The sequence below is a fragment of the Balaenoptera acutorostrata genome, chromosome 3, assembly GCF_949987535.1.
Source record: "Balaenoptera acutorostrata chromosome 3, mBalAcu1.1, whole genome shotgun sequence".
Lineage (NCBI taxonomy): Eukaryota > Metazoa > Chordata > Mammalia > Artiodactyla > Balaenopteridae > Balaenoptera > Balaenoptera acutorostrata.
The window spans coordinates 64,028,486-64,054,879 of NC_080066.1; the positions used below are offsets into that span (position 1 = coordinate 64,028,486).

The 26,394-nt window shown below is 50.4% G+C and overlaps 1 protein-coding gene across 4 annotated transcripts in view; it reads right to left on the reverse strand.

Moving 5' to 3' along the window:
• Positions 1-17,557, reverse strand: part of CD276 (CD276 molecule) — a 30,387-nt gene extending 12,830 nt beyond the window's left edge. For 2 of the 4 annotated variants that reach the window (XM_057543282.1, XM_057543279.1), the window contains exons 1-2: positions 17,325-17,557; positions 1,119-1,244 (exon numbers count right to left, since the gene is read on the reverse strand). In XM_057543282.1, coding sequence (XP_057399265.1) covers positions 1,119-1,191 — 73 coding nt within the window. In that variant the 5' untranslated portion in view covers positions 1,192-1,244; positions 17,325-17,557. Of the gene's footprint in view, positions 1-1,118; positions 1,245-2,268; positions 2,383-17,324 lie in introns of all 4 variants that reach the window. The other 2 variants (XM_057543280.1, XM_057543281.1) reach the window with 2 other exon arrangements.
• Positions 17,558-26,394: the final 8,837 nt, after the last annotated feature.

Sequence of the window (26,394 nt, forward strand, 5' to 3'; positions counted from 1 at the left end):
TTTGGGCACCAGCAAAGCAGGCACACTCAAAAATGTGAAGATCAAACAGTCTCGAAACAAAGCTAACTGAATACTGCACTCATTAAAGGTTTCTCACACTTAGAAAAATAGCATTTTATAGTTAGTATTTTCATCATGAATAACATACAGGGAGTGGGTATCATCATCTTTGCAGTGTGTAGTGATCTCTAAAGGTCTTAAGTGGGCATTGGATCTCTTGCCACAATGCCAGGTGCCACAGGCCAGCTCTCCAGTTGGAGACCAACAGGGTGCCCCTTGTGTCGGGCATTTGGGAGATGAAACCGGAGGAATCACCCAGACAAAGCCCTTTGTCTAAAGAAATTAAAGGATCGATAGCTCTGGGTAAAGCGGTGCTTCCTCTTTCTGACCACCAGATGGCACCAGACACTCAACTTTGTCTTCCCCCTTGGCGGGAGAAGGCAAACTCTCCCTTAGAGGAGAAACTGATAAGGATTTGAATTATGATGATGCTGTTATTAAAGTAGCTGCCATTATTGAATGCTAACTCTGTGCCAAGAACTGTGTGGGAAGATTTACACACCTGCTATGTGGCTGGCATCAATCTTGGCCCTGGGGATACATCCTGCTCTTTGAGCAGAGCAGGCAATAAGCAAGCAAACATATATGTCAGGTGGAGATAAATGTTGGGAAGAAGCATGAAGTAAGGTCGGGGAAAGGGAGGGAAGATGAGCTATTTTATACAAGGTAGCCAGGAAAGCCTGGGGAAGGTGGCATTTGAGCAAAGGCTTGAATGAAATAAGGGATCAAGTCATGCAGACATTCAGGGGCAGAAAGTTTCAGGCAGAGGGAACAGTATGTGCAAAGGCCCTGGGGAGGAAGCACACATACAGTTTGTTCGAGAAACAGCGTTATCACATTTAGTGCTCACATTACCATTTTACCAAAGAGAAAACAGAGGCTAAAAATGTAAAGTAAGTTGCCTGTTGGATCCCAGAGGTAGGAACGAGGTGGACAGGGCAGAGAGGAGATTGGGAGGAGGTTAGCCAAAACCTCCCCAGCCCTGCTAGACAGAGAGACTTGGTGGGAGTGGTCCCCTCCTCCTCCCCCACCTCCAGGCCCCACTCTGCTCCCCTCACCTGCGAGGCAGAGCCACAGCACTCCCAGGGCAGTGGCCACACGCATACCCGTGCTGCCTGGTCCACACAGCATCTTCCCGTGAGGCAGCTGACAGCTGGGCTCTCCGTGGTGGAAGGCTGCCCTGCCTGCGAGGAAGAGGAAGTGAGGCCTTTGTCACAAAATGTCCTCCCCAGGCCCTCTCTCACCTCATCTCCCCTGGACCAGCTTGGTGGAAGGCTGCAACTGCCCGCTGGGAGGTCCTCCCTCCTACACCCGCACAAGGCTCCCTGCTGAGGGATAGTCTGAGAGATGCTGGCAGGAGGGAAGTGAGTCACTGGGGAGGCTGGATCAGGGGAGCAGGGCAGGGGGCAGCTGGGACCCACCCCTTCTAAGATGTTAGTATGCAAACAAAAGGAAGGAGAGGCAAGGCGGCAAGGCAAGTCTGCCTGCTCAGGCCAAGGATGTACACGGATTGGCTCAAGACAACAGCTAGTCGGGGAGAATAAGACTTAGAGACTGGCTAAGAGGTTGGAAGTTTATCCTAAAGGCAGCTGGGAGCCACTGAAGGTTCTGGAATAGAGGAAAGGATATGGTCAGAGCTGTGGTTGCTAAAGATTACTCTGACAGCATGTGCAGGATAAATGAGAAGAGCTGGACAGAAGAGACAAAGCAGGTCTGGGGGAAAGCGACAGCATGGTAGGACAGGGGAGAGAGAGAGAGAGCAGTCAGGGTGTCCGTGGTTTTGAGCCCAGTGACCAGGTGGGGCACTCACGGAGACAGAGAATGTGGAAGGGTTCAGTGTAGGGCACGTACAGTGAGCAGTGTTTGTGCAGGAACTTCCAGGTGAGACTTCTAGAAGGCAGCCTAGTATATGAGTACGGGGCTGAAGGGAAAGGACACTGGCTAGTTTAACCTGTGTGTGTTGAGTGCCCAAGACCAATCAGAAATGGACGAGGCCTGGACTGGGGCTGACCCCCCAAGCGGAGTAAGGACCGAGTGAGGTATTTCTGTGATACATGTCAGACCTGAGCCAGGGAGGCCCAGACCTCCCTGGGTCCAGCCCTGCTCCTGGTCCTGGCTGCCCTCCTGCCCGCCCCCAGCCCCACCAAGCTGTCCCCCTTCTCCCTGTGTCCCACAGCTGCTGCCTGATTGTTCGTGCCACCTCCTGACCAAACCACGTCACCAGGGTCGATTCATGCTATCCAACACGATTTCACAAAAATATAAAAGGTTTCACATTCTCCAAACCACCCAGGGAGCCGGGCTGCCTGACTTGGTCCCATTCTGCAAGAAGAAAAAAATTAAAGCCCAGATAAGGGAGGGGACTTCGTTAATGTGATGTAATTTGCCAGCGAGCACAGATGAGAAGGGTTTGAGTTCCCCACCTCCTGACACACCTCTCTGCCCTTCCAGGGAGCAAATGTCATCAACAGCCATTAGCATCAATTCCAGTCACAGGCACCCAGCCTCAACCCTCCCAATCCCCACCTAGCACCCCACTCCCCACCCCGCGCACACACACCCAGCAGCTGAGCTGAGGGAGTCCCTTAGCCAAGCCGGGTGCATCCTGCCCAGCCCATCCTCCACCCCCAGCTGTCCGCGGCGGGGAAGCCCTGAGCAGCCACTTCCTTCCCAGACACTTCCGGTCCAAACCTGGCGGCCTCAAAGCCTTGCCGCCTGCTGAGTCAGCAGCCTTCGTGCTCCATTCATAAAGTCACCCTTGGCGGGCGCCACATCCTGCCTACAAGGGCCACCACGGCCCAGAGGAAGTGCTGGCAGGCAGCGGCCTGCCATGCTTGCCTGCCCACTGAAGGAATCACAGGGACTAAGGTTAAGAAGCTCCCAGATTCCAAGTCTCCCTTCCTTTCTTTCACCCCCAGACAGAACCAAGGCCTGTCCTTCCTGGGCCTCCCTCACCCTTCCCACTGCTGCCCATGCCCACCGTCTCCCACCCTGACCTGTGCGACCAGCACTCCTGTGATCCTCCTGGGACCCTCCAGTCCGTCCCTGACAACCCCACACTTTACATGTCTCCTCTTAGGACCTGAGGCAGGAATCTGCTCACATCCTTCCCCCACAGGGACCTCTCATGGTTCCCTATTTACCGCAGGAGTAAACCCACACTCCTCTGCCTGGCACTCGAGACCTTTCTTATGACTTCTCCTTCATCCATCAAGCTAATTCCTGCCACTGGGTTGTACTTGCCAGGGTCGCTTGGGACTGCCTGCCACCTCCACGAATGTGGGGAGGTCAGGGAGCACCTCTCTTCCGACCAGACCTATCAGGTTCCCCAAGGGCCAAGCTGTCCTTCCCTCCAGAGGGAGGATGAGAGGTTCCCAGGGGTGGGCATTGGATTTGCTCCCTTCAACTCCCTTCCTAGACTCTGGACTCAGGGAAGTTCCCACTCTCATGCTTTCCCTGGGGAGAGGCCCTTGACAGACCAGAACCGAGGACACCAAGAGACTCCCACCCCGATAGCTGGGCTCCCAGAGCTGAGGGCAGGAGGGAGGAACACATCTCAGAGACACGATGTTGCCAGGGAATGGGCGCATGGCCTGTGACCAGTGGGACAGATGGGCTGCCCGGTACACAGAGCCCCATGGAGACACACAGACCTCACGCTGCCTTCATACCACGTTGCCCACCTTTTCTACAAAGGGGAATTGTCATCCCCAGGCAGGACCTGCCCTGGAGCCAGCATGTACCGCCCCTCCCAGTGAGTCAGCAGCCGGTTCTTCCTCCTCCTCCTCCTTCCCCCTCATCAACCCCAGTTCCAGCCGAATGTGGGAACTCCACGGAACCCTGCCAGGAAAGACCACGGGGTGCCTTGGCTTTCCCAGAGGAGCAGGAGTGAGGGGGCCAGGCCACCCTTGGCCTGAGGGTACAGTAAGTGTATCCAACCTCAGGAGAGGTAGAGCCACAGGGAAGCTCCCGAGAGATGACCCAAGATGTACCCCCCATAAAGCCAAAACCAAAAATCAAGGGCTGAGGCTGGGCTCTATACCAAGATGCCCTGGACCTGGGGATATCCAAGAGGAACTCCTTGCCCCTACCATGACCACCAGTAACACCCCATATTCTCTTAACCCCCTGCCTCTTCCCAATTCCTGCAGGGGCTGCTTGGACATTTCCCACAGAGAGGGCAAGAAGGGTCAAGCCACATAACCAGTGTCAATCTTTGCTAGCCAGCATAGGATAGAAGCACAGCTTCTGAAAACAGCAGTTAAGCCCCTGGATCCAGCTATGCCTGAAGCAAGTTGCACACCTAGACTGCCCAGATACTTGAGCCAATCATTTTTTCCCCCCTCAGGCCAGTTTGAGCTAAGTTTTTATTACCTGCAATTGAAGGAGTCCTTGAATATACATTCATTTGTGTATTTAGTTATTCACTTAACTATTCACCAAGTGCCTGGTAGGCAGGCACTGGGAACAGAGAGGACTAAGCTGCGTCTGTCCTGCATCAATAGGGAAGTGCACAGAAATCACCGCAGCTCCGTACAGAGTGCTGTTTAAGATACAGTGAGGGCTATTTGGAGGCACCTCAGAGATATGATAACCCTAAAGGTGAGTGCTGACAAATGATGAGCAGCTCCCCAGGCAGACAGGCTGGGAAAGGTGGTCTCTCCCCAGCCCCAGGAGACCTGTCCTCCTGGCACTGCTTGTCTGCCTCTCAGCCAGATCTCTTTGAAACAGTAAAAAGTGAGCCCAAAGTTTGGGTTCTAGTCCCAGTTCTGACACTTTGCTGTGCAGTCTTAATAGGTGACTTCCCCTCTCTGAGCTCAATGTTCCCATCGATAAAAGAAAAAACGCTTTACTGGATGCTAATGGAACGTCATTAGTACGTTAAGCCTTCATGTACTCTATCCTTAAGGTCTAGCCAATTAACTGCCATGCAGGTCACACTGAAATGTACAAAATGACTGTGGTAGAAACCACTAGTGTTCCCCTTACATCTATTCTCTTCCTCGTCTGTAGAATACTTTGTTAGGCACAGGGCCTCTTGGCTAAAGACTACAGATCCCAGCCTGCCTTGCAGCAGGGTATGGCCATGTGATCATTTTCTGGTTAATAGGATGTGGGAGGAACTGATGTGTACAACTTCTGGGGCATGCCTTTAAAGAGAAGGAGCATACCCTCTCTCTTCTCCTCCCCCTTCCCACTGGCTGGAACACAGACGTGGTGAGCAATCTAGGACCATGCTGCCAAAGGCAACACCCTGGGGACTGCAGAACAGCAGGACAGAAGGCCCCTGAGTGGCTGCAGTATCAGCCCTGGACATACCCGGACTGTCACTTGGGTGAGAATAAGCATCTATTCTAGCATCACCATTATTTTGGATCTTTCTTACAGCATCTGAAGTGACTAATTTAGGGACTCATCCCTCCCTTCCTCTCCCGCCTTCTCTTCCCCCTCTTCCCACCCCGTGAAAATTGCTACTGCTCAGAGCAGCAAAAGGAAACCACATCTAAAATAGGTGTTTCAAAACATGAACTGAACACTATCTCATCAGAGTCACTTAATGATACCTGGGCACAGCTTAGGAGAGATTTCAAGGGTAGACATGACTGGTCTTAGGGATTGTTTGTATGCGAGGGGCTGAAAGAGCCAAGGATGTACCGAAGGCTTCAACCAATGGGTGCGTGTGTCACACATAGAAGATGGGGAGACCTGGAAATGAGGGGGAAGAACAATTCTGATTGGGCTTGGAATCGATCATCCATGACAAAATGTCTGATGGATTCCTGGACACACAGAGCTGGAACTCAGAACAGGACGGGGGAGCTGTTCATGGAAGCCAAAGTTGGGATCACTGAGGGAGCTCATGGAATGAGAAGAGCCCCCCCCCCCCCCCCCCCCCCGCCAACAAATCCTGAAGAAGATGCAGAAGTTAATGGTCAGGTCGCAGAACGGGGAACCTTTCTCTGGCCACTCCCACAACCTCTGTGTGCTCCCTCTAGTGACGGGCACCCACTACCTCCCAAAGAAATCCACTGGCTTTTGAGCAGCTCTCATTGGTGGAAAGCTCTACCTTTTACTGAGCCAAAGTCTGTCAGCCCATATCATTCCTCATTCGATCCCTTGGAGCATGCAGAACAAGTCTGCCCCCTCCCTTATAACAGCCCTGCAAGTAGTAGATCTTCCTCTCCCTGGTAGAGGTCATACTGGGCAGCCATGCCACATTTTTCACCAAAACAACCCAAAATAATAGACTGTCAAATCTGTGGCCAACACCAGCAGGCATTTGCTCACATTGCTGCAGATCCACATCTCTGCCATCCTCTTCCGAAAACATCAGGGAAGGGGTGGAGCTTTATAGGATGTTTCATTTGTTACTATTACATTTCATCCAGTTAAGCTGAGTCCCTCACTCCAACTGCCATGATATATTTTATTTAATTATGGCAAAATGCACACAACATGAAGTTTACCATTTGAACCTTTTTTTCTTCTTTTTTGCCTCACCCCATGGCTTGTGGGATCTTAGTTCCCCAACCAGGTATCAAACCTGGGCCCTCGGCAGTGAAAGCGTGTAGTCCTAACAACTTGACCGCCAGGGAATTCCCATTTTAACCATTTTTAAGTGTACAGTTTGGTGGCATTAAGTGCAGTCACAGTGTTATGTAACCATGCCACGATGTTATGTAACAATGCCGTTTTTGCAGTACTGTTTTGACAGTACCTGGTGCATAGAAGGTGCTCAATAATTTTTTGGTGGATGAAGAAGAGAACAAATGAATTTATCTAAAAAGGTTGCCCTCCTCTCCCCACTTTGTTTCTTGTGTCATCAAGGTCCTCAGGGAGAGGACAGGAACAGGAAAGCCCTACAGCACTAGGGTCTGCCCCAGGATCAACGTCCATCCACTGTTCAGGGCTTTGGGGTTACAAGTTTTCCTACTTGTGCTGCCACTCACCCAGCTGCCCATCTGTCTCATCCCCAAAGTGTCACTGCTTCTGGCGGGGGACCACTCAAGTGGAGAAGAACCAGAAAAAAGGCTCATTTGAAGAAGCTGGACTCTTCCTCAAGTGCTCAATTGACAATTAGTTCCAGGGTTTTGTCAGGGATTAAGGTCACCAATCTGTTCTTCCCATAATCTACCTTATTCCCCATAAAACTGGTTATTTGCCCATCTTAGATCTTCCAGCATTCATTTATCCATTCACACAACAAACATGATGCAGGTTTATAGCCGGCATTATGGGAATGGAGGGTCAAGCACTTCATGGAGGAGTGGGGAGGTTTAGTTGGACCTCATAGAGAAAGAGACATTTCAGCTGTCTGGCACAGGGGGCAGCACCAGCAAAGTCACGGAGGAGCAAGCAGGCACAGCATATTCTGGGAAGACGGGGACTCCGAGGAGAGGCAGTCAGGAGATGAGAGGCAAGGGAAGTGCTCAGGGGTCGGTTAGGGACCCTGGATTGATTCTGTACACAGTGGGAAACTGGAATGCTGCGACCCACACCTTCTCGCTCCCCCCACCCCATCTACCCCAGTTGTCCTGAAATATCCCTGATAGCTTCTCAGAGATCTTATCTCCAAATTCACTCCGCAATCCTAGGGGCCAGAAGACAAATCCATTTAAAGCAGATTATCACCTCCACTCCTGGCCTGAACTTCAGATCCTTCTTAACAGCTCTGTCTCTTCTTTCCTTGATACAGAAGCAAAACAGATGCTGCGCAGACCTTCTCTGCCTTCACTAGTCAGTCTTGATACTCTTATTTTGTTCCTCATCCTTTCTTCTAGAGTGCCCCTCCCTCGTTCTAGGCTGGCTCCTGGTGATAACTGGGCTCCACTTTCCTGCAGGGAACTCCTTCCAGCTGGTGCTGGTGGGGCTCATCCCCAGCCTCAGGCCTCAGCGTGTGACCAGACCCAGCTTACTGGAGAATGCCTGCCCTGCCCCCACTCAGTGATCTGCTTGGGAATGAGCCTGTGAGCCAAGCCACACCCAATCAGAGACCTCCCAGGGCTCTGCTGCTCGCCCTCTCAGAAAACACTCTTTCTTGCTGAGGTTGCTAAGCAGGATGTGGTCTGGGGCTGTTGGCAATGAATCTATCAGCTAGCAATAACCTAAGGAATTGATCCAAACAAATACAGAGGCAGAGGTGAAGGCAGGAGGGATATTGAGTCCCGAAAACATTTCAGCCCCTAGGCCTGAAGCAAGCTGCTAGACTAGACTGCCCAGATACATGAGTAATCTTTATTTTTTTCCTTAAGCCAGTTTGAGCCAGGTTTCTATTATCTACAGCCGAAGGAGTCCTTGAATATACATTAATTCGTGTATTTAGATATTCACTTCACTGAGGGCCTGTTAGGCAGGCAATGGGGACAGAGAGAGGACTAAGCCAGTCTCTGTCCTCAAGGAGCCTGCATTACAATAGGGGAGTGCAAGAAATCACTGCAGTTCAGTACAGTGTACTATTTAAGATACAGTGAGGGGCTTCCCTGGTGGCGCAGTGGTTGAGGGTCTGCCGTCTGCCTGCCGATGCAGGGGACATGGGTTCGAGCCCTGGTCTGGGAAGATCCCGCATGCCGCGGAGCGACTGGACCCGTGAGCCACAATTACTGAGCCTGCGCGTCTGGAGCCTGTGCTCCGCAACAAGAGAGGCCGCGATAGTGAGAGGCCCGTGCACCGCGATGAAGAGTGGTCCCCGCTTGCCACAACTGGGGAAAGCCCTCGCACAGAAACGAAGACCCAACACAGCCATAAATAAATAAACAAATAAATAAATAAGATACAGTGAGGACCACTTGGAGGTACCTCAGAGACATGATAACCCTAAAGGTGAACCCTTAAGATTGACCTGAAGCTCCCCAGGTGGTCAGGCTGGGAAAGGCCATTCCAGGCACTGGGAGAAACCCAGGCAAAGGCAGTGAGGTAGGAAGCAGCATGGGAGGCTGGAGGAATGCAGGCTCTTCCATGTGGGCAGACAGGAGATGTAAGATGGTGGTCACAGGAGGAGGAGAAGCTAAAGGGCAAGCCAGGGCTGGAACAGGAGGTCATGTTTGGATTTAGCTTGTAGGTGATAAGAAAGAAAGGGTTTTAAGTAGAGGAGTAATATTGTTGCCATAGGTAGGCCCAACCTTTGATTAACTGATGCATATGTAATGTTAACCTTGCAGAGGAGGTTTGAATTTTAAAGGATGACATTTTAAAAGGGCAATGGTTTACTCAAAATAAGAGCTGATGGCAGAATTTTGGGCATCAAAGAATTTTTTCTCTAGATCATGTCCTCCCAGAGATGCTCAAAATACCCTGCTCAGCCTGTGTGTAGGACCTACTGCCAGTTCTGGATGTAGAATCGAGTCAGGCAGGGGTCAACAAATTTCTTCTGTGAAGGTCCAGATAGCAAATGTTTTAGGCTTTGCAGGCCCTCCCATATCTGTCACAAGTGCTCGACTCTGCCCTTACAGCAGGAAAGCAGCCAGAGACAGTGCATAAATGCATGAGCAGAGCTGTGTTCCAATAGAACTTTATTTATGGACGCTCGGAACTGAATTGCATATAATTTTCATGAATCACATGATTTTTTTTTCAACCATTAGAAATGTAAAAACCATTCTTAGCTTCTGGGCTATACAAAAACAAGCGGCAAAAGATTTGGCCCAGGGGCCATAGTTGGCAGGGACTGGTTTACAGAAACACTAGCTCCATTCTCAAAGATACCCAGGCAGCAGCAAAAATGGAAAACAACAGGGAACTGGTACATTAATTATGGTGTATCTATATAATGGAATAGCATACCGCCTTTCAAAAGAAGGTGTACTTACATGGAAATAAGCCCATGACATAGGTCACGTGAATAAAGAATATTGTGAGTTATATGACCTAATTTCTATATTAATAAATGGTCCCATGGTCCCAGATCTAGTCACCTACCTCTCGCTCCATCTCCTATATTTCAGTGCAGGCCCTTCCTTCTCTGGCACTGAACCCCCTGGAACTTGCTCCTAGGCCCTCTCCTTAATTCTCTCTACTATTTTTTCCTAGATGATTTCATCCACTCCCATGGCTTTAAATATCATTTATATGCTGGCAACTCCCAGATTTACTTCTCCAAGTCCACACCTCTCATCTGAGCTCCAAACTTAAACCCAACTGTCTCCTAAATATCTGTGTTCCAATGACTCACAGGCATCTCCCTCTTAACATGTCCCTCTTCAAACTCTTGATTTCTTCCCCAAACCTGTTCCTCCCCAGCCCTTCCCACTTCGTAAAGGCACCATCTTCCACCCCCTCTGATCAAGCCAGAAACCTGATTTCTCACACCCTTACAATCCGTCACCAAGAACAGCCATCCCTGAGCCCAAAATATATCTCAAGGGTCTGCAAGCTACAGCCCCAGCACCAAATCCAGCTCACCACCTGCTTTTGTTCAGTTCACCAGTTAAGACAAGGTTTACCTTTTTAAATGGTTAGAAAACCAAAAGAAGAAGACTATTTCATGACACATGGAAATCACATGAAATTCAAATTTCAGTATCCGTAAATAAAGTTTCATCGGCACACAGCCACACTTCGTTCATTCACATATTGTCTGTGGCTGCTTTTCCACTACAACAGTAGAACTGAGTAGTTGCAATAGTCACAAAGCCTAAACTATTTACTTTCTGGCCCTTTACAGAAAAAGTTTGGCAACCCGATATATCTTTACTCTCTCTATTCCCCTCCACCTCTGCTTCTCTATTTGGTCTGCCAAGTCGCCATCATCTCTTGCCTGCAAGACTACAAAAGCCTCCTCACCGGTCCCCCACTTTCTCTCTTGTCCCCCAACCCAGTTCTATACTCCCATCTAGACTCCACACAGCAACCAGAAAAACTGCTGTAAAAACAAAAGTGCATCATGTCATCACTTTCAATATCTAATCAGCTCCTCCATGGCATACAGGGCCCTGCCTGGTCCAGCCCTGCCCACCTCCCCACCCTCAGCTCCTCCCACTGACCTCTCATCAGGGTCTCTTACAATGAGACCCTCTTCCCTACCTCACAGGGTTTTTGCAAACACAGTTCCTTCTTCCTGAATGACATCCTGAGGGTCACCTTGGCAGAAAAGCTGGGTTGGAGGTCTGCCACTCTAAGGATGTCCCTGTTCTGCGTTGCAGTTTGTTTACCTCGTGTCATACTGGGACCTCCCTGAGCAGGAACCACGTCTGCTTTATTTACTATTGGATCCTTAGTTCTACCAAAGGCTTGGCACATAATGAGTGTTCAAAGCACTGTTCAATGAATGAATGAATGAATGAATGCCTGTATGTTTAGATAGATAGAGAGATGGATGGATGAATGTTTGTATATAGAAAATGGGTCTGGAAGTGTGATAGTGAACCCAACTCTGGGGCATGGGGATGAAGGTAAAGGTCTACTTCCACCTTCTAGTTGATGTACTTCTATAACTTTGACAACGAGCATGTAATTCTTTTGTATTAACAAACGAAAAAGGAAAAGAGCACCATAAAGATTTACGTGGGTTTTAGACCAGGCTCTATCACTGACTTGCTAGGCTCCCTAGAGCAAGCCCATTGCCTCTCAGGGTCTTCATCTCCTTACCCCTCAAAGGAAGGTCCTGGCCTCCTTCCTGTGCTATGACCACGATCACATGCTGGGCTGGTGTGGTCACGAGAAGCTTCATGGAAGGAGTGAGCCCTGGTGTTTTAGAAGATGACTCTGGAGTCGGAGATATAGGCTCAAATCCAGACTCTGCCACTTCCTAGCCATGCGACTTTGGGAAAACATCCTCTCTGAGTCTCAGTTTGCTCATTTGTGCAATAGGAATTTAAACTCTACCCTCATAGGATGATTATAGGACTCAACTGAGCAAAATTATCTAAACTGTCCTAGTTAGTATATGTGCTCTGTAAATGGAGTCTGGGGAAAGAGTCGGGGGGATCTCCAGAGTTCCCTGGGAATCCTGTTGGCCTTCCTTTTTCCTGATAATGAGTCAGTTTGGGCCTTTGGAGTTCAAGGCTGTCCACTGGGCACTGCTCCCCAGCCCCGTGATCCCACCCAAGAGAAGAAATCAATTCTTCCTCTCAAAGTGATTTCTGTGTGAGTCAAGACGGCAGTGTGTCATCAGCGCCAGCCCGGCAGAGTGGGGCTGGCATCCACAGCTTGCTTCCCTTATGGCTTATAGGAAGAACAAGGAAGAGGGAGAACAGGACAGAGCAGAGCCCCTGGCCTCCCCAAGCCAGACCATCCCCACCGAGGCACCCTCTCCACACTGAAGTCAGGGCATCAGAATCGGAGGAGGCAAAACCAGAGAGAATGTAGACAGCTCAGTAGATCTGAGAACATGGTGACTTTTGCTACAGCAGCTGGCCTGCCTCTCACACCCTCTTCTGGCTAAGGGGCCACCACAAAATGAGTTTGCATCTTCCAGGGTTCAACAGCCACTTGACAAGGCAGTGTGACACCATCTCAGAACTGGAAGTGCGTGCAGAGGCTATATACGCACGTGGGTGCACACGGGAGGTACACACACACACACACACACACACACACACCCCATCAGAAACACAGAGCCCTGAAAAAAAGTGAAAGCTACACTTAGCTCAGAAGAGGTCTGGCCAGAAAAAAAGGATTCAAAGGAGGGGAGCGGAGAGAGGAAGGGAAGGCATGAGAGAGCATAAGACCAAATCAGAGGGCGGATCCCAGGTCAAGCCCTGGCAGGCCTGCGGCACACATATCTGCATTCACTCAACTTCTGCGGAGTCCTGGTAAGTGCCTACCTAGATATGTCTGGAAACCCCATCCCTTCCAGAAGCCTTTCCAGACTTCACTCAAGGAAGGGTCCACTAACTCCAGATGTGTTCTACCTAAACACCTCCCTGCCTTCACATTCTTTAGGTTTCTACCCTGAAAGAGGTTCACCCTGGCAGAACAATGCTGCAGGCCCCTCTCCACCTAAGCACCAGCCCCCCTGGATCTCCAGGGATTCCTCCTCGTGAGTGTAGCAGGCGCCACCGGTCCTCAGAGCTTGAAGGCTCCTTGGAGTTCACCTGTCCAGTGCCCACTTCCATGCCCATCGTAGACATGGGAATCTGAGCCTAGAGAAACGAGTGTAGGCTGCCACGCTCAGTCATCAGTCACCATGAGAGGTGACTAAGGGCCTGCTCACAAGTGGCCCTGGGCCTCAATTCCTCACCTGTTAAATGGCATCATCAGGTTGCCTTGCCTGCCCCAGGGTACAGTCTGAGCTCAGGTACAGCAGACAGGCCTAGGTTCAGATTCTAACTCGGAAGCCTTGCTAGACACATGATCAAGTTTAAATGACTTAACCTCTTTGAGATTTGATTCCACATCCCTAAAAAGCGGGTAACAATCCTACCCCACAGAACTACTGTAAGAATAAAATAACATACACAGAGGACTTAAAGCCCCTAGCACTCAAACAGTGGTAACGATTATTACTACTTTTGTTATTATTGCCATGGGCATGGGGAAAAGGCCTCCTGGGATCCTCTGCACTGAGCCTCCTCTGACAGGCTATACATCTATACATCTAGGTCCCTGGGAACAGTACTCTTTCTCTGACCCCCTTTGCTCCTAGGACCCCATCAGCACCCAAGCTCCAAAGCAGCAAATCACAATTCGGCTCCATCTCTGTGTCTGGCTCATTCCTGGTGGTCCTCTCTCCCTTCCTCTTCCCAGTGGGCTCAAGCCCCTACTGCCCCTGCTGCCACCACATCCCCCAGTACAGGGCCTCCCCCATAAGCACACATTCCAGTGTCTCCCCCATGGGAGGCCCAGTTCCTGGGAGCCTACACTGACTTAGGGTGACCTGGGAGCCCTGCCTCCCAGAGGTAGTATCTCTCCTTGCTCCAAGGTTCCCAACAAAAGATGTTTCTCAAACTCCACTCCCAGCGAGTTCCCTCCAACATACCCTCCCTAAGCCTCAGGAAGGCCAAAGGTCCAAAGGCATTAGGGGTGTGGAGGAGGCTTTCATTCTCTGGACCACAAAGAGAATGAGGAAGAATGGGGCAGCTGGCTGGGAGCACTGGGCAGAACTGGAGGGTGTGAGAGGGACTCCTGAAAGGCACAAGTGTGCTGAGGACCAGACCTCTCAAAGAGTAAGAACTCTTAGCAATGGTTCCAACTGGGCTGCAAGGACAACTACTCTGGGATACCCAGGTCAGGCCTGCCCTCTCCCCAGCTCCCCACATGAATCCTCTGCCTTGCTGTGGAGACCCTTAGCACATCTTATCAGGCTCCAGAATGAGGGGTAAAGACTGTGTCTGCCTCCAGAGTGGCAGAAAGAGCTAGTTCTGGAGGGAGACAGCATCCCAGCCCCAGAATTTGCCAACTGCATGTCTTTGGGCACAGGACTTCTTTCTGGGCCTCAGTTTACCCATCTATACAATGGAGCTAATGATACCCTACCTCATAGGACTGCATCCAGCACAGTCCCACGCCCCCAAACCTGAAAACTCAATGCGCCTATCTGGAATCTCTTACTGCAGGGGTGGCAGAACTGGGGTTGGCAGGCAAGGGATACATAAAGCACACGTGGCCCTCTCCCAGATGTTTGATCCATTCTGAGCCAACGAGACCAAAAGAAATCTCTCAAAGATCACATGGACCGGTTCCCACTCTCTTTGCCCTCCCCCAGGCCCTGACTATGCCTTCCCTCTTTTGCCAGTGGACCTCCCTGTCATTCCTGCCCTGGGGGTGTGGGAAAAGGACAGCAATGGAAGTGGCCACCCACTCAGAGGATAAGCTCATGGGCAGTGACATCATCCTGCCTGCCCTTCTTCCTCCTCCCCTGACCCCGTGACTCAGGGCCACGGGTTCAGGCTCTGTTAATCTCAGAGGCTGCTTGGATTTGGGTCATTTTTCTTCACATAGCACAAGCCCTGTATGTCCAACCAAGAAGCAGCCTGCAATAAGCCAGACACTTGTTCTACAACACTTTCTAGGAGTCTCTTTGGGTGCTGTGGAATCCCAATTTACAGCTCTATGATCACACTCAGTCTCTGACCCCAAACAGTATTGCTCAGCTCAGCATCAAACCCAAATCCTACTCCAAAGAATGAAGATTGACGACTCCGTAGAAGGTTACAGTAAAAGGATAGAGGAATTCCCACCGGAACTTTCAGAAGTCAACCTCAGCAGAATAAGGACACAGGCTCTACAGAAGGGACAACACTTCTATAACTGTCCTTTCCACAAATATTCATGCACCTGACCCAGCTATCAGGCATCTGAGTATCTCAGACATTCAGCCAGCCTGCTTCCATCGGGTGCCCAGACAGAGGTGCAGAGGGCTGAGGACAGGAAGGAAAAGTGGTCCTCAAATCCCAGAACCCCTTCTCATCCTAGGGCTTGCTTTAATGTAGGCTTCCCATCTCTAACAAGCTGGATTGCCTGATTTCTTGGAACACAGGAGTCTGGAATGAATTGGAAAGCTCACTGAAAGCAGGCAGGAGAAACCACCAGTGATGTCATTGAAGAGAGAAAAGAATTCCAAAGTCAGTCATGGGACCAATACAAGCATCAACTGAAGCCACTTAGTGCAAAGCTCACTCCCTCAAGAGTCCCCTTGCTATACAAGTCCTTAGTGCAAAAACTGATGTTCACAGTGCTGATCTGAAGTCATGAAGGAAAATTTCACTGACATCAGGAGTGTCCTGATGTCAGACTGTGATATGTGTAATACAGCGGAGAAAGATTTCCATGCTTAATGGTTAACGTAAGTGTTAATGCTTAATCTCAGGAACTCCAGGTATCAGGGAATATACTCACCCAAAATATTCCCATTTCCAAAAGAGCTGGAAATATGAGCCACCACTCATACCCACAGCCTCAGAGCCCTGCCACTCAGATCAGCCCAATCCATTGGACATGTTTAGAGTTAAAATTCAAGTTAAGACTTCAATTTCTCTCAGCCTCCAAAAGCACCCACCTGTGTGCAGGCCCCCAAACTATAAGGAAGGCTGCACAGCATCAGATTTCCTAGGGACTTCTGGGAGGCGAGAGGGAGTCAGAGAGGAGGCTGAACTAAATAAAGAACTCTCTTAAAAACAGAACAGCTTCATTACTTTCTAATATAGAAGCTAACTGCTAAAGACAAGCATGTAAGAGAAGGACCTAGGGCCTTCATTTAATGATGAAATCAGACTTATTTACAATTATCCACATCCAATTTGAAGGTAGTTTTTCTCAATTAAGTCAAACAAACCCTCCCGACTCCCCAATGGTTTTTGCCTTCCTATTTGCTTAATGTTTTCCTCGATGATAGATCCCATATCTGAGTCATCCATCACACATTTCTCATTAGGGCAGGTTTGGCTTAGAAAGAAATCCCCTTTTCTGGCGTTTCACTGCCTTAGGCCCCCAAACCTGCCAATTCGTTAGCTAAGCAGCAATAGAGGACCTGGGACACTGGGATTCAATCCCCTCCCCTCTAGTGTGTCCCCACCCTGGGTCCCTACCTTTCCTCCACCCCCTCTCCATCCTACCCCACCCACCATCTCCCTGAGACTTCCCAAGCCCAAATGGCCCCACCCCTGCTCCCTCATGCTCTGCCTCCCAGCCCCCAACACCTATGCATCCCTTCACCCAGGCCAGCTGTCCCTGCCCATCCTTCTCAGAATCTGTCCCCTCGTGCCCACTGCCCGTGGAAGCCCTCCAGTCGCCCACTCCTTCATCCTTCTGGGCCAGGCAGAATGGACCCCCACTCCCCGATCCAGCCCCTCGCCCTCCTCTCCCTGGCACCTCCCCCTCCTCAGAACTAGTGGTCAGGTCAGGGTGTTTTCCTCTGCAGGGACTCCGGGAGACTCTACTTCCCTCCTAGCTCCAGCTAGCGGCTTCGTGAAGCTTTCCAGAATCATCAACACAGTGACAGATCTGCCTCTATTCCCCCTGCACACCCAGGGCCTCCGCGATCACAGCCACCCACCCAGCCTCCTCCGGCGGTTTCCCGAGGGAGGGCAGGTCCCACACTGCCCCAGGCCCCGCCGGCCAGGGAGGGTAGGCAAGGTTGGGGGCGGGGCTGGACTCTGGTAGCCCCCTGCCACCTCCGGGACCCAGAACCGGGGTTCACCGTGCTCCCCGCGCGGAGGCCAGCCCGGGCCCGGGGAGAGGGCTGGGGTGGGGGCGCCCTGCGAGAGACGGGGCTCACCGCCCGCTCTAGCAGCCCTGCAGCAGGCACGCTGCCCGGCAGCCCGGGGCAGGACTCGGCCGCAAACAAAGGCCGCCCGGACGCGCGCCGAGCCCGCCACGCAAGCACTCACCGCGCCGCGCCTGACTCCCGGGACTCGGGGACGCGGCGGAGCGCTGCCGAGTCGCCGCCGCCGCCGCCGCCGCGAGGCCGGGCGCGAAAGGGGTCCGGGGGCGGCCCCGGGAGTCCGAGGGGCGGGGCGGGCTGGAGGAAGCTGCAGGCCCGGAAAGGCGGCCCGGGTGCGCCCCAGAGGCAGGATTGGCCCCGCGGCGAAGGTTTGGGGCAGAGGCCTGAGCCCGCCCGCTGGGCAGGGCACTCGGCCGGGACCCGCCCCTGACCCGGGTCCAGACCCACGCGGGGGCCCTAGTAAAGGGGCGCTGGTCTGATCTCTGCCCATCTCCCACCCTGTCCCACCCTCCCAAGATCCGAAGTTTATTTTCTGCTAGGGGGACAGGTGAATGGTCACTGACCACCCCGGCTCCCCCTCCAGGCCGCTGGCAGCAGAGCCGGAGCTCGGATCTGGCTGTCTGACCCCCAGCCCAGTGTTCTCCGCCACCAGGCTGGTACCGTGGCCTGGAAAGGGTTAATTCGACTATGAGGCATTGAGAGCTGCTGGGAGCTCTCTATAAATACAGTGTGTCGTGGGCGCCTGAGCCAACCGCAGGGTAATTTCCACCTAGCTGGTTTTCCCCTTTTCCTTCCACCCCCGGCCACCCGGCCAGCCCTGCTCCCAGCCCCATGCCAGGCTAGTGGCCACCCCAGGCCCCCAAAGGGGGAGCAGCTCTGACACGCCCCCAACCCCCTCCCCATGACCTGGGGCTCTGTCTTTATAGGAACCAGTTCCAGCCTGGGAGGAGATAGGGGGGTCAGGCTTGAACCTCCAACCTGGGGAGAGATGGGGGTCAGGCCTCTGCCTCGGCACATGCGGCCCCTGCACCTGTTCTCTGACCTGTTCTCCATTAGTTACAGACAGCAACAGCTAAAGTGTAGCAGGCTTCTGTGGGCCAGGGTAGAGGCTAGGAGCTTTCCATGTGGGGCCTCTTTAAATCCTCACAACAGCTGGACCATGTAGATAATATTATCCCCATTTTACAGGTGAGAAAACTGAGGCTCAGAGAGATAAAGGGACTCCAATTTATCTTACGGCCAGACCCACCACCAAGTGCCAGCAGCAATATGGGAGAGGGCTTAGGAAACATGCATGGATACATGTTCATCTCTGTGTGTCAGCCACTGTTTTAAGCTCTTTACCATTTTATCTCATTTCATCTTTCCAGCAATGCAATGAGGTAACTGCTATTATTATCCTCATTTTCACAAATAAGGAAATTAAGACACAAGGAGATAGGTAACTTACTTAAGGATATCCAACCATTAAGTGGAGGAACCAAGATTTGCCCCCTTGAATGTAAGTGCTGAATTCAAACTTAATTGTAGTGTGTTTGTGTGTGGCAGTGAGGCATGGGTGTGTGTATTTGTGAACACCTGTGAGTAACTCTCTGCATCTAAGTGCACATGTGTTTCTGAATGTAAGTTTGATAGCGGCTGTGTCTGTGTGACTGCTCCTAGGGATGGGGCAGAGAGTGGAGGGATCAAGGCCAGGCCATCTGGTCCAGAGTTCTTGCAGGTCATCAGCCTTCCCTCCAATCCACACTGCTTCTCTCTGCTCTGTCCAGCCCTGTCCAGCCTGGGCCTGGCCTCACAGTTCTCAGGATGAGTAGCCCCGAATAGGCCTCAGGACCTGGGGGGGAAGCATCCCAGGGAGAGGTGCCCCTGAGCTGAGAGATCCAGGAGCCCCACAGCAGGACTTAGAACTAATCTAGAGGAGTTTGCTTTCCTTTCCTCGACCAGGAGTCAGTCCTGTGCTTTGTGCCCCAAGGTGGTGACACAGGTCCTGTCCCAGAGGACTAACAGTCTAGCAGGGAAGGCACAATTCAGCTGTGATGGACAGTGAAGGAACAGCACAGGGTAGTTTATAGCATAAACTATATAGTATATAGTTTATGGCAGAGGCTGGGGGAAGACTTTTATCATAATTGCTAGAGAGATCAGGTCAGGAGGGAAGGAAATGAGTACTGGCTGTCATTCCTGGAAGCAGTGGCTTAAGAAGGTGCTGATACCCCCCAGAAAGGGCAAACACTGTGGGCAGGGGATAGGCAGAGTGTCTGTAGGACAGGCTCAGCTGCGACTCAGACATTTGGCCCTGGACACAAACATCTAGACCATCCCAGCACACAGGAATCTCCTCAGGTCAGGGAATGTTTGTTCTATGCCTAGTTGAAAATACAGTCTTCCTCAGACTCCCCTGCAGCTAGAGGCAGTCACATGAACTAATGTGGCCAATGAGATGGAAGTGAAATTCACTGGTTGGGGCTTCAGGGAAAGCCCTTTGTTAAAGGAGATTGTTGACACTATAGAAAACATCATGGTGGTTCCTCAAAAAACTAAAGATAGAACTACCATAGGATCCAACAATTCTACTTCTGGGTGTATCCAAAAGAATTGAAATTAGGGTCTCAGAGATATTTGTACATCCATATTCATAGCAACATTATTCACAATAGCCAAAAGGTGGAAGCAACGCAAGTGTCCATCAATAAAATGGAATATTATTCAGCCTTAAAAAGGAAGGAAATTCTGACACATGATAGAACATGGATGAACCTTGAGGACATTATGCTAAGTGAAGAAAGCCAGCCACAGAAAGACAAATATTGTATGATTCCACTTATATGAGGTACTAATGTAGTCAAATTCATAGAGAGAGAAAGTAGAATGGTGGTTGCCAGGGACTGGGAGAGGGAGAATGGGGAGTTATTGTTTAATGGGTACAGAGTTTCGGTTTTGCTGAAAGGAGACTGGAGATTGATAGCACAACAATGTGAGTGCACTTACTACTGAACTATACACTTAAAAGTGGCTAAGATAAATTTTATGTTGTGTTTATTTTTCCACAATTAAAAAAATAGAAAAGAGCAGGCTTAGCTGGCATGAGCCTTGCCTTTTGCCTTTCGCTCCCTTTTCTCTTTGTGCCTGAAGTGCAGGCACAAAACCAGACAGTAAAGCAGCCATCTTGCAACCATTAGGACAAAAGCTAAGTATGGGTGGCAGAAGAGAAAGTCAGAAGGAACCTGGTTCCTGAAGGCATTGTGGAGCTGCCACCCTGGCCCCGGATTGCTTCCAGCCCTTGGCCTGGCCCTCGAATTGCCATTGCTCACTCAGGATTGATGAGGGAGGAACGGTGACCCTTCATAGTCTTGTCCTCCCCAGGCTACCTATAAGGAACATCAGACCACCATTCTGGCAAAGGGAAGGGGTGTTCTGACCCTCTTATTACTCTCCCCAGGACAGAAATTCTGAGTTCATGGTGAAATTCAAAGACAATTTCCTTTGGCCTCCTTTGACATACAAAAGGACAAGTGTCTCCCTCGTCTGTTTGAATACTCTTAAATCCAGCAACTGGATTCCTTAACCTAGCTTTAAAGTGGGCGCTATACAGATGTTTTCGGCTCTATAGAACAGCTAAGCAGTCCATCTTTCAGAAAGCAGCTTAGAGACATTGACATGCCTCACCTAAGGACAATACTCAAAATCTTTCATGTCTGTAAGAAAGAAAAATCAATTCTTGGTAGCACTGGGGTTTACGGTCCAATTTGAGCATTTTTTCCGAGGATCCCTGTGACACCAGTATCTTGGCATTGGCCTACCTCCACTCAGGCTGGTTGCTGCAAATCACCTCCTGAGTTGTCTGCATTTTCAGGCCTCAAGTCCTTGATGTCTTGGCAAAGGTCACATCCCCCAACCTGCCCCGCTCACTCCCAGCCAGCCCAGACTGTCTATGTCAACTCCGTTTCCCTGAGTGAATGGATCCAGTGTAGAGTTGAATATGGTGTAGAGTGACTACTGCAGGTTCCTGCTAGAAAGTTTCTTATTTCTGGCACTTGAGTGTTGGAGTAGACTTCAGGTGTCCAAATCCAAATACTTCCAGCTGGAAGCTTCTGGCTGGCAAAATAAAATAATAACATTTATTATTAAATGATTATTAAAATAATAATCTGGGAGGATCATCTGGGAACACTTCACCCCCAGCACACACACACACACACACACACACACACACACACACACCAAAATAACAAAACACCCCCTAACCCCTAACCAGGCTTGTATAACTAGCTACCTCTATCCGACCCACCATCCCTTCTTCATTATCTGTCCCAGGTGGAGCCATTCAGCCCCCTCCCCCTTGCCTCCTCCTTCTCCATAACCCAGGCTTACAATGTTCCCAGTCCTAGGAATCCATCTCAGGGCCTGTATCCTGCTGCTGGAGGGTCAGGGTCCTCCTCGCAATAGGAGGGTTGGGCCAGAATTAAAGAACAAAATGAGAACATAAAAACTGCACCATAATGCCAAGGGAAAAAATCTGTCATCACGATGGGAGTTGGGTTTTTTCTAATGACTTCTAATCACGTGAAAGTAGTTGAGTTATTAGCACTTGCAGGGCCCTGAGAGTGAGCACCTCCTTCAAGTTTGCATCATAGATGCCTCATTTAGGGCACCCTCACCCTAGTCCTGCTCTTAGGTTTGGCCTATGACAGACTCAGAGAAGAGAGCACATAACAGGATGACAAAGAGTTCCAGCTAGAAGAATAAGGCACGGACAACAAAGGGTCCAGCATCTGAAGTCGGCAGTGGAGATCCTTGTAAGGAAGACAGTGGATAAACCTCTTGAAATCCAGACATCCCAATCTCAATCCGGGTGCTAAGTCTTAAGTACTAATATTGCTGTTTTCAGTCACATGTTCTCAGTATGGTCATTTGGTTTTAGTTGGGCTTGAGAAAGTGTGCCTGGGCGTCTTCAGGACATCTTACCATAGTCCCAGTCTTGGTAGGGACACAAGGGAAGGCTTCACTGCCCCAGTGCTGAGAACAATTTATTCAATCCTCCCTTATGGGTCATTCTTAACCTGCCAGTTCTTTATGTCAATCTCTAATTTCTGGGGCAGGGCCACCAATTGCCAGTCCTGGCCCCCTTTCCCTCCCTGTCTTCTCTCAGCCCACTGGCCCTCTCTTTGGAAGAAATACAGTGTGATGGCAGTCACCTCTCTCGGACCATGTCTTGACCACTGCCAGGTCTCCACTTGGGTCCCTGCTGCTGGGGAAGACGACCCGAGACAAGCTGTGTGAGCTGCAGCATCTCCAGTCAGTGACCAAAGGTTCAGTCCTCTTACAGGACACCTCCCTCCCTGCTTCTTCCCACCAGCTGGAAACCAGGCTTTCTTCCCACTGGCCCACTTCACCCAAGGTTCCCGCATCAGATGTGGGGTATTATGCCTCATTGGCTTAACTGCTTTTTCCACGTTTGTGGCTGGCAGTTGCTAATGAATACAATCTTGCATTTGTTTTCTTAAAACAGGACTTTCAGCACAATAACATATTTGGCACCTCTCCTCCTTTCCTCATTTCCCATGATGAGATCATCACAAACACAACTTCTAAAGAAATCTCTACAACCAGACTTTCCGAGGAAACCCGACACCTCCACAGACAAATGGTGATGGGCCTCGGGTTTCTGAGAGGGAACCTTAGCAGTAGCAATGACTGTCCACTCAGAGAGATGTGTGGCCACCTCTGAGGAATGACCCCCGCCACCAAGTTTCTCCCTTCACCCTAGAAATTTCCCCATCAGCCCTTCACCATTCTGTTGGGGTCAGCATTGCTGTCAAAATGTGGTTCCTCTCCATCACTCCACACCCTCTGCCCTCGGTAGATATTCACACAGGGGATATTCTCCATCCCCTCCCCTCAGGGAAAGGGAGTCTATCAGAAGTGATTCTCTCAAACTGGACAAATCGGTTACTTCCTTCCCTAAGTCGCCCTCAGGGTGCAGGTGCCTACTTCAACCCTGATCTGATCTGACATGTGCTGTCCACCGTGTTCTCTGCTTGTCTCATGCCTTATCTCCATAGGCATTTTGAGAGCTCCCTTGGGGCAGGAACCCAGGCTCATTCTCCTCCAGGTTCCTCACCCATGCTTCCCACATGTTGTAACTGAAAGAAAACTTGAACTCTGGAGGGAACGCCTTAACCCTGGCTGGTGGGACTGCGGTATAGACAGTACAGTAGACTGGAAGCCACTAGGGCTCACCTCCCAGCCCTGCCAAGGACTGGCCATGTGGTGGGGGGGAAGTGGGTCAGCCGTTCAGGGTCTCTGCCTCCTTTTCCTCCAAAAGAATCCACCCCACGCTCTCCTGCAGCCAGCCATTTCTCACTGAGAGCACCAGAAGGATTTCCCCCTCGGCCCTGTAGCAGGCAGGACTAATGAAGCAAACTACCACCACGGACAAGTGGTCTGCAAAGCCAGGAAGGGAGTAAATTTGCCTCCAAATTCCATGCTTGTTTTCCCCAAGTTCCTTCCTTCCATGGTTGACATAAGCACTTGCTGCCCTGAGCCCCCTCCTGGTGATAAGTGGAAAGGCAGCTGAATAGGGCTTCCATCCCCACCTCACCCTAGGGCCACAAGGATGCTCCTCAATGCTTGGAGCTGGAGGAGGAAGTGGGAGGAGAGAAGGGGGGAAAGCAGAGTGGACTGGGGCTCTGGAGGTCAGGGAAGGGTTCCCAGGGGAGGTGGGCTTCTAGCTGACCTTGAGGGAAGGGACTAATTTGACAAGTGAACAGCATCAGGGTCCTGCCCAGGTCTAGCACTTGTCTAAGACAATGCACAGGCTGGGAAGACCTTGATCTGATTACCCCAGTTGTGTGCCTCATGGATCTGAGAGGAGGAAAGGGGTCAGGTGATGGAGGCAGAAGGGGGAAACCCTTGAGAAGAGCAGAGCTGGGAGGGGAGACAGAGCACCTGGGCCCACATACTCTGCCTGCCACACACCCTGCCCCCCTGCCAGTGCTCTGGGTGAAAGGTGGGTGTTGAGGCTGGCCCTCCTCTTGTGCTCTCTCTCCTACTCAAGGGCATCACACTCCAGTCATTCTGCCTCTCTCCTGATCATCAATCTGTTCACTCTCTCCCCTGATTCATTCCCTCTCTTTCTTGTAACACTTCCAGCTTCTAGAACACTCCCCTCTCTTGCTTTTCTTCTCACCTGACTTGTCGCTCCTTCTAGTCTCTTATGCTGGGTCCTTCTCTTCTCCCCAACCCCTGAATGTTGGGGAACCCCAGGACTTGGTACTCAGAACTCTTTTCTTCTGGGTCTACAGCCACACCCTTGGTCATCTCATCACTTTAAATATCATCTATGTGCCAATAACTCTCCAAAGAAAATCTCCAGCTTGGACTGTGTTTTGAATTCTATATTTCCACCTGCCTACTTGATATCTCCATTTGTCTGCAATAAGAATCATGATTTCCATTCCCCCCCTCCCCACTGCCAGTGAAACAAAAGAAAACAAAACAAAAACAAACCATTTCTCCTGCAGCCGTCTGCACCTCAGGTGATGGCAATTCTTCCAGTAGCTTGGGCTAAAAATCTTGCAGTCACCCTTAATGTTTCTCTTTCTTGCATACCCCATATCACCAATCCTACTGGATCTACCTTCAAACCAGATGAACTCTCTCCATCTCCACTGCTACCATCCATCTCCATCACTTGCCTGTATTGCAATAGCCTCCTAATTGGTCTCTTTGCTTCTATCTTTCTCTCTGTAGTTTATTTTCTGTACAGAAGCTAGAGTAATCCTTTTAAGCACAGGCAAATTAAGTCATTCCTCTGCTTAGAATTCTCCAGGGTAAAAGCTGAGTCTTTGTGTTGGCCTACAAAGTCCTACATGACCTGGCTCCCTGCTATCCTTCTGATCTCATTTCCTACCATGTTCCCTGTTGCATCCTTTACTCCATCATCATTTCCTTGCTGTTCCTTGAACACACAAGGTATGTTTGCCTCAGAACCTTTGCATTTACTATTCCCCCTGACTGGGACATTCTTCCCCCAGATGTCCATATAACTCATTCCCTTACTTTCTCCAGGTCTCTGTTCAAATGTTACCTTACCAGGGAGGCCTTCCTTGACCACCCTATATAAAATGATACCCACCAATCCCCCATCCCCAGTCATTCTTTAATTCCTTTACTCTGCTTGATTTTTTTCCACTTAGCGTTTATTTACCTTCTGACAATATTATAATATTACTCATTTACACATTTATTTTCTATCTCCCCCCATAGAATATAATTTCCATGAGAATCAGGATTTTCTTTTGTTCGCTGCTGTATTCCTGCACCCAGAATAGTGCCAGGCACACAGTAGGTGTTCAAATAAAGTTTGTTGAGTGAATTGATGGGTGAATGGAAGGACCAGTAGTTGAAGAACACATGGATGAGAAAAGATTGCAGTTTTTTCAAGACATGAGAGACCTGAGCATGTTTATGTGCCTGTGGGAAGGTACCAAGAGAGAAGTCCCATGAGGGAGAAGAGGTATGATACTTGGCACATAACGATCTCTGAGAAGGCAGAAAGACACAGGATTCGGAGCCTAGGAGACCCTCTCCTTCCTTGGGCTGGAGGGAAGGAGCTGATGATGGGGTGATAAGGATGAGAGATGGGAAACCAATGGAGGCCCCACCAAAGGCTTCATTTTTTTTCCTGTGAAGTAGAAGGCAGGATCATCTATTAAGAGCAAGGGAAGTAAGTGGATGGAGGCTGAGAAAAGGGTAAAGATTTGGGTTAGCGGTAATGAGAATGAGAGAGATTGATCCTCTGGGACACACAGCATGGTTTTTAAGTAGTCATGAAAGATCACAGTTTGGAACAGCAATAATCGCATGTCCTCTTCCCCCCATCTGTTTGGGGGGTTGCAGGCAAGATCACAATAGGGCAGATAGCTGCTCTGTGGAGGCAGGAATCTAGGTCTCCAGGTTCAGTCTGTGCCCTACCCCCTGAGCCATCTCTTTTCAGGGCTTCCCCTCCATGAATGAAGCTACCTGACTCCAGCTCCTTCCCAAGGTCTAGCTTCCTCATGACTGTAATTCAACCCAAGTGTGGCAGGACAGGTTACTGGGAAGCAGACTTGAAGATGGAGATTAGCATGCAGGAAGTTTATTAGGGATACTCTTGGGCTCAACGACTTAGGAAGAAAAGAACTGGGCAGAGAGAGACTTCGGGCCACAATACAGTGGCAGGAATGGCCTGAGCC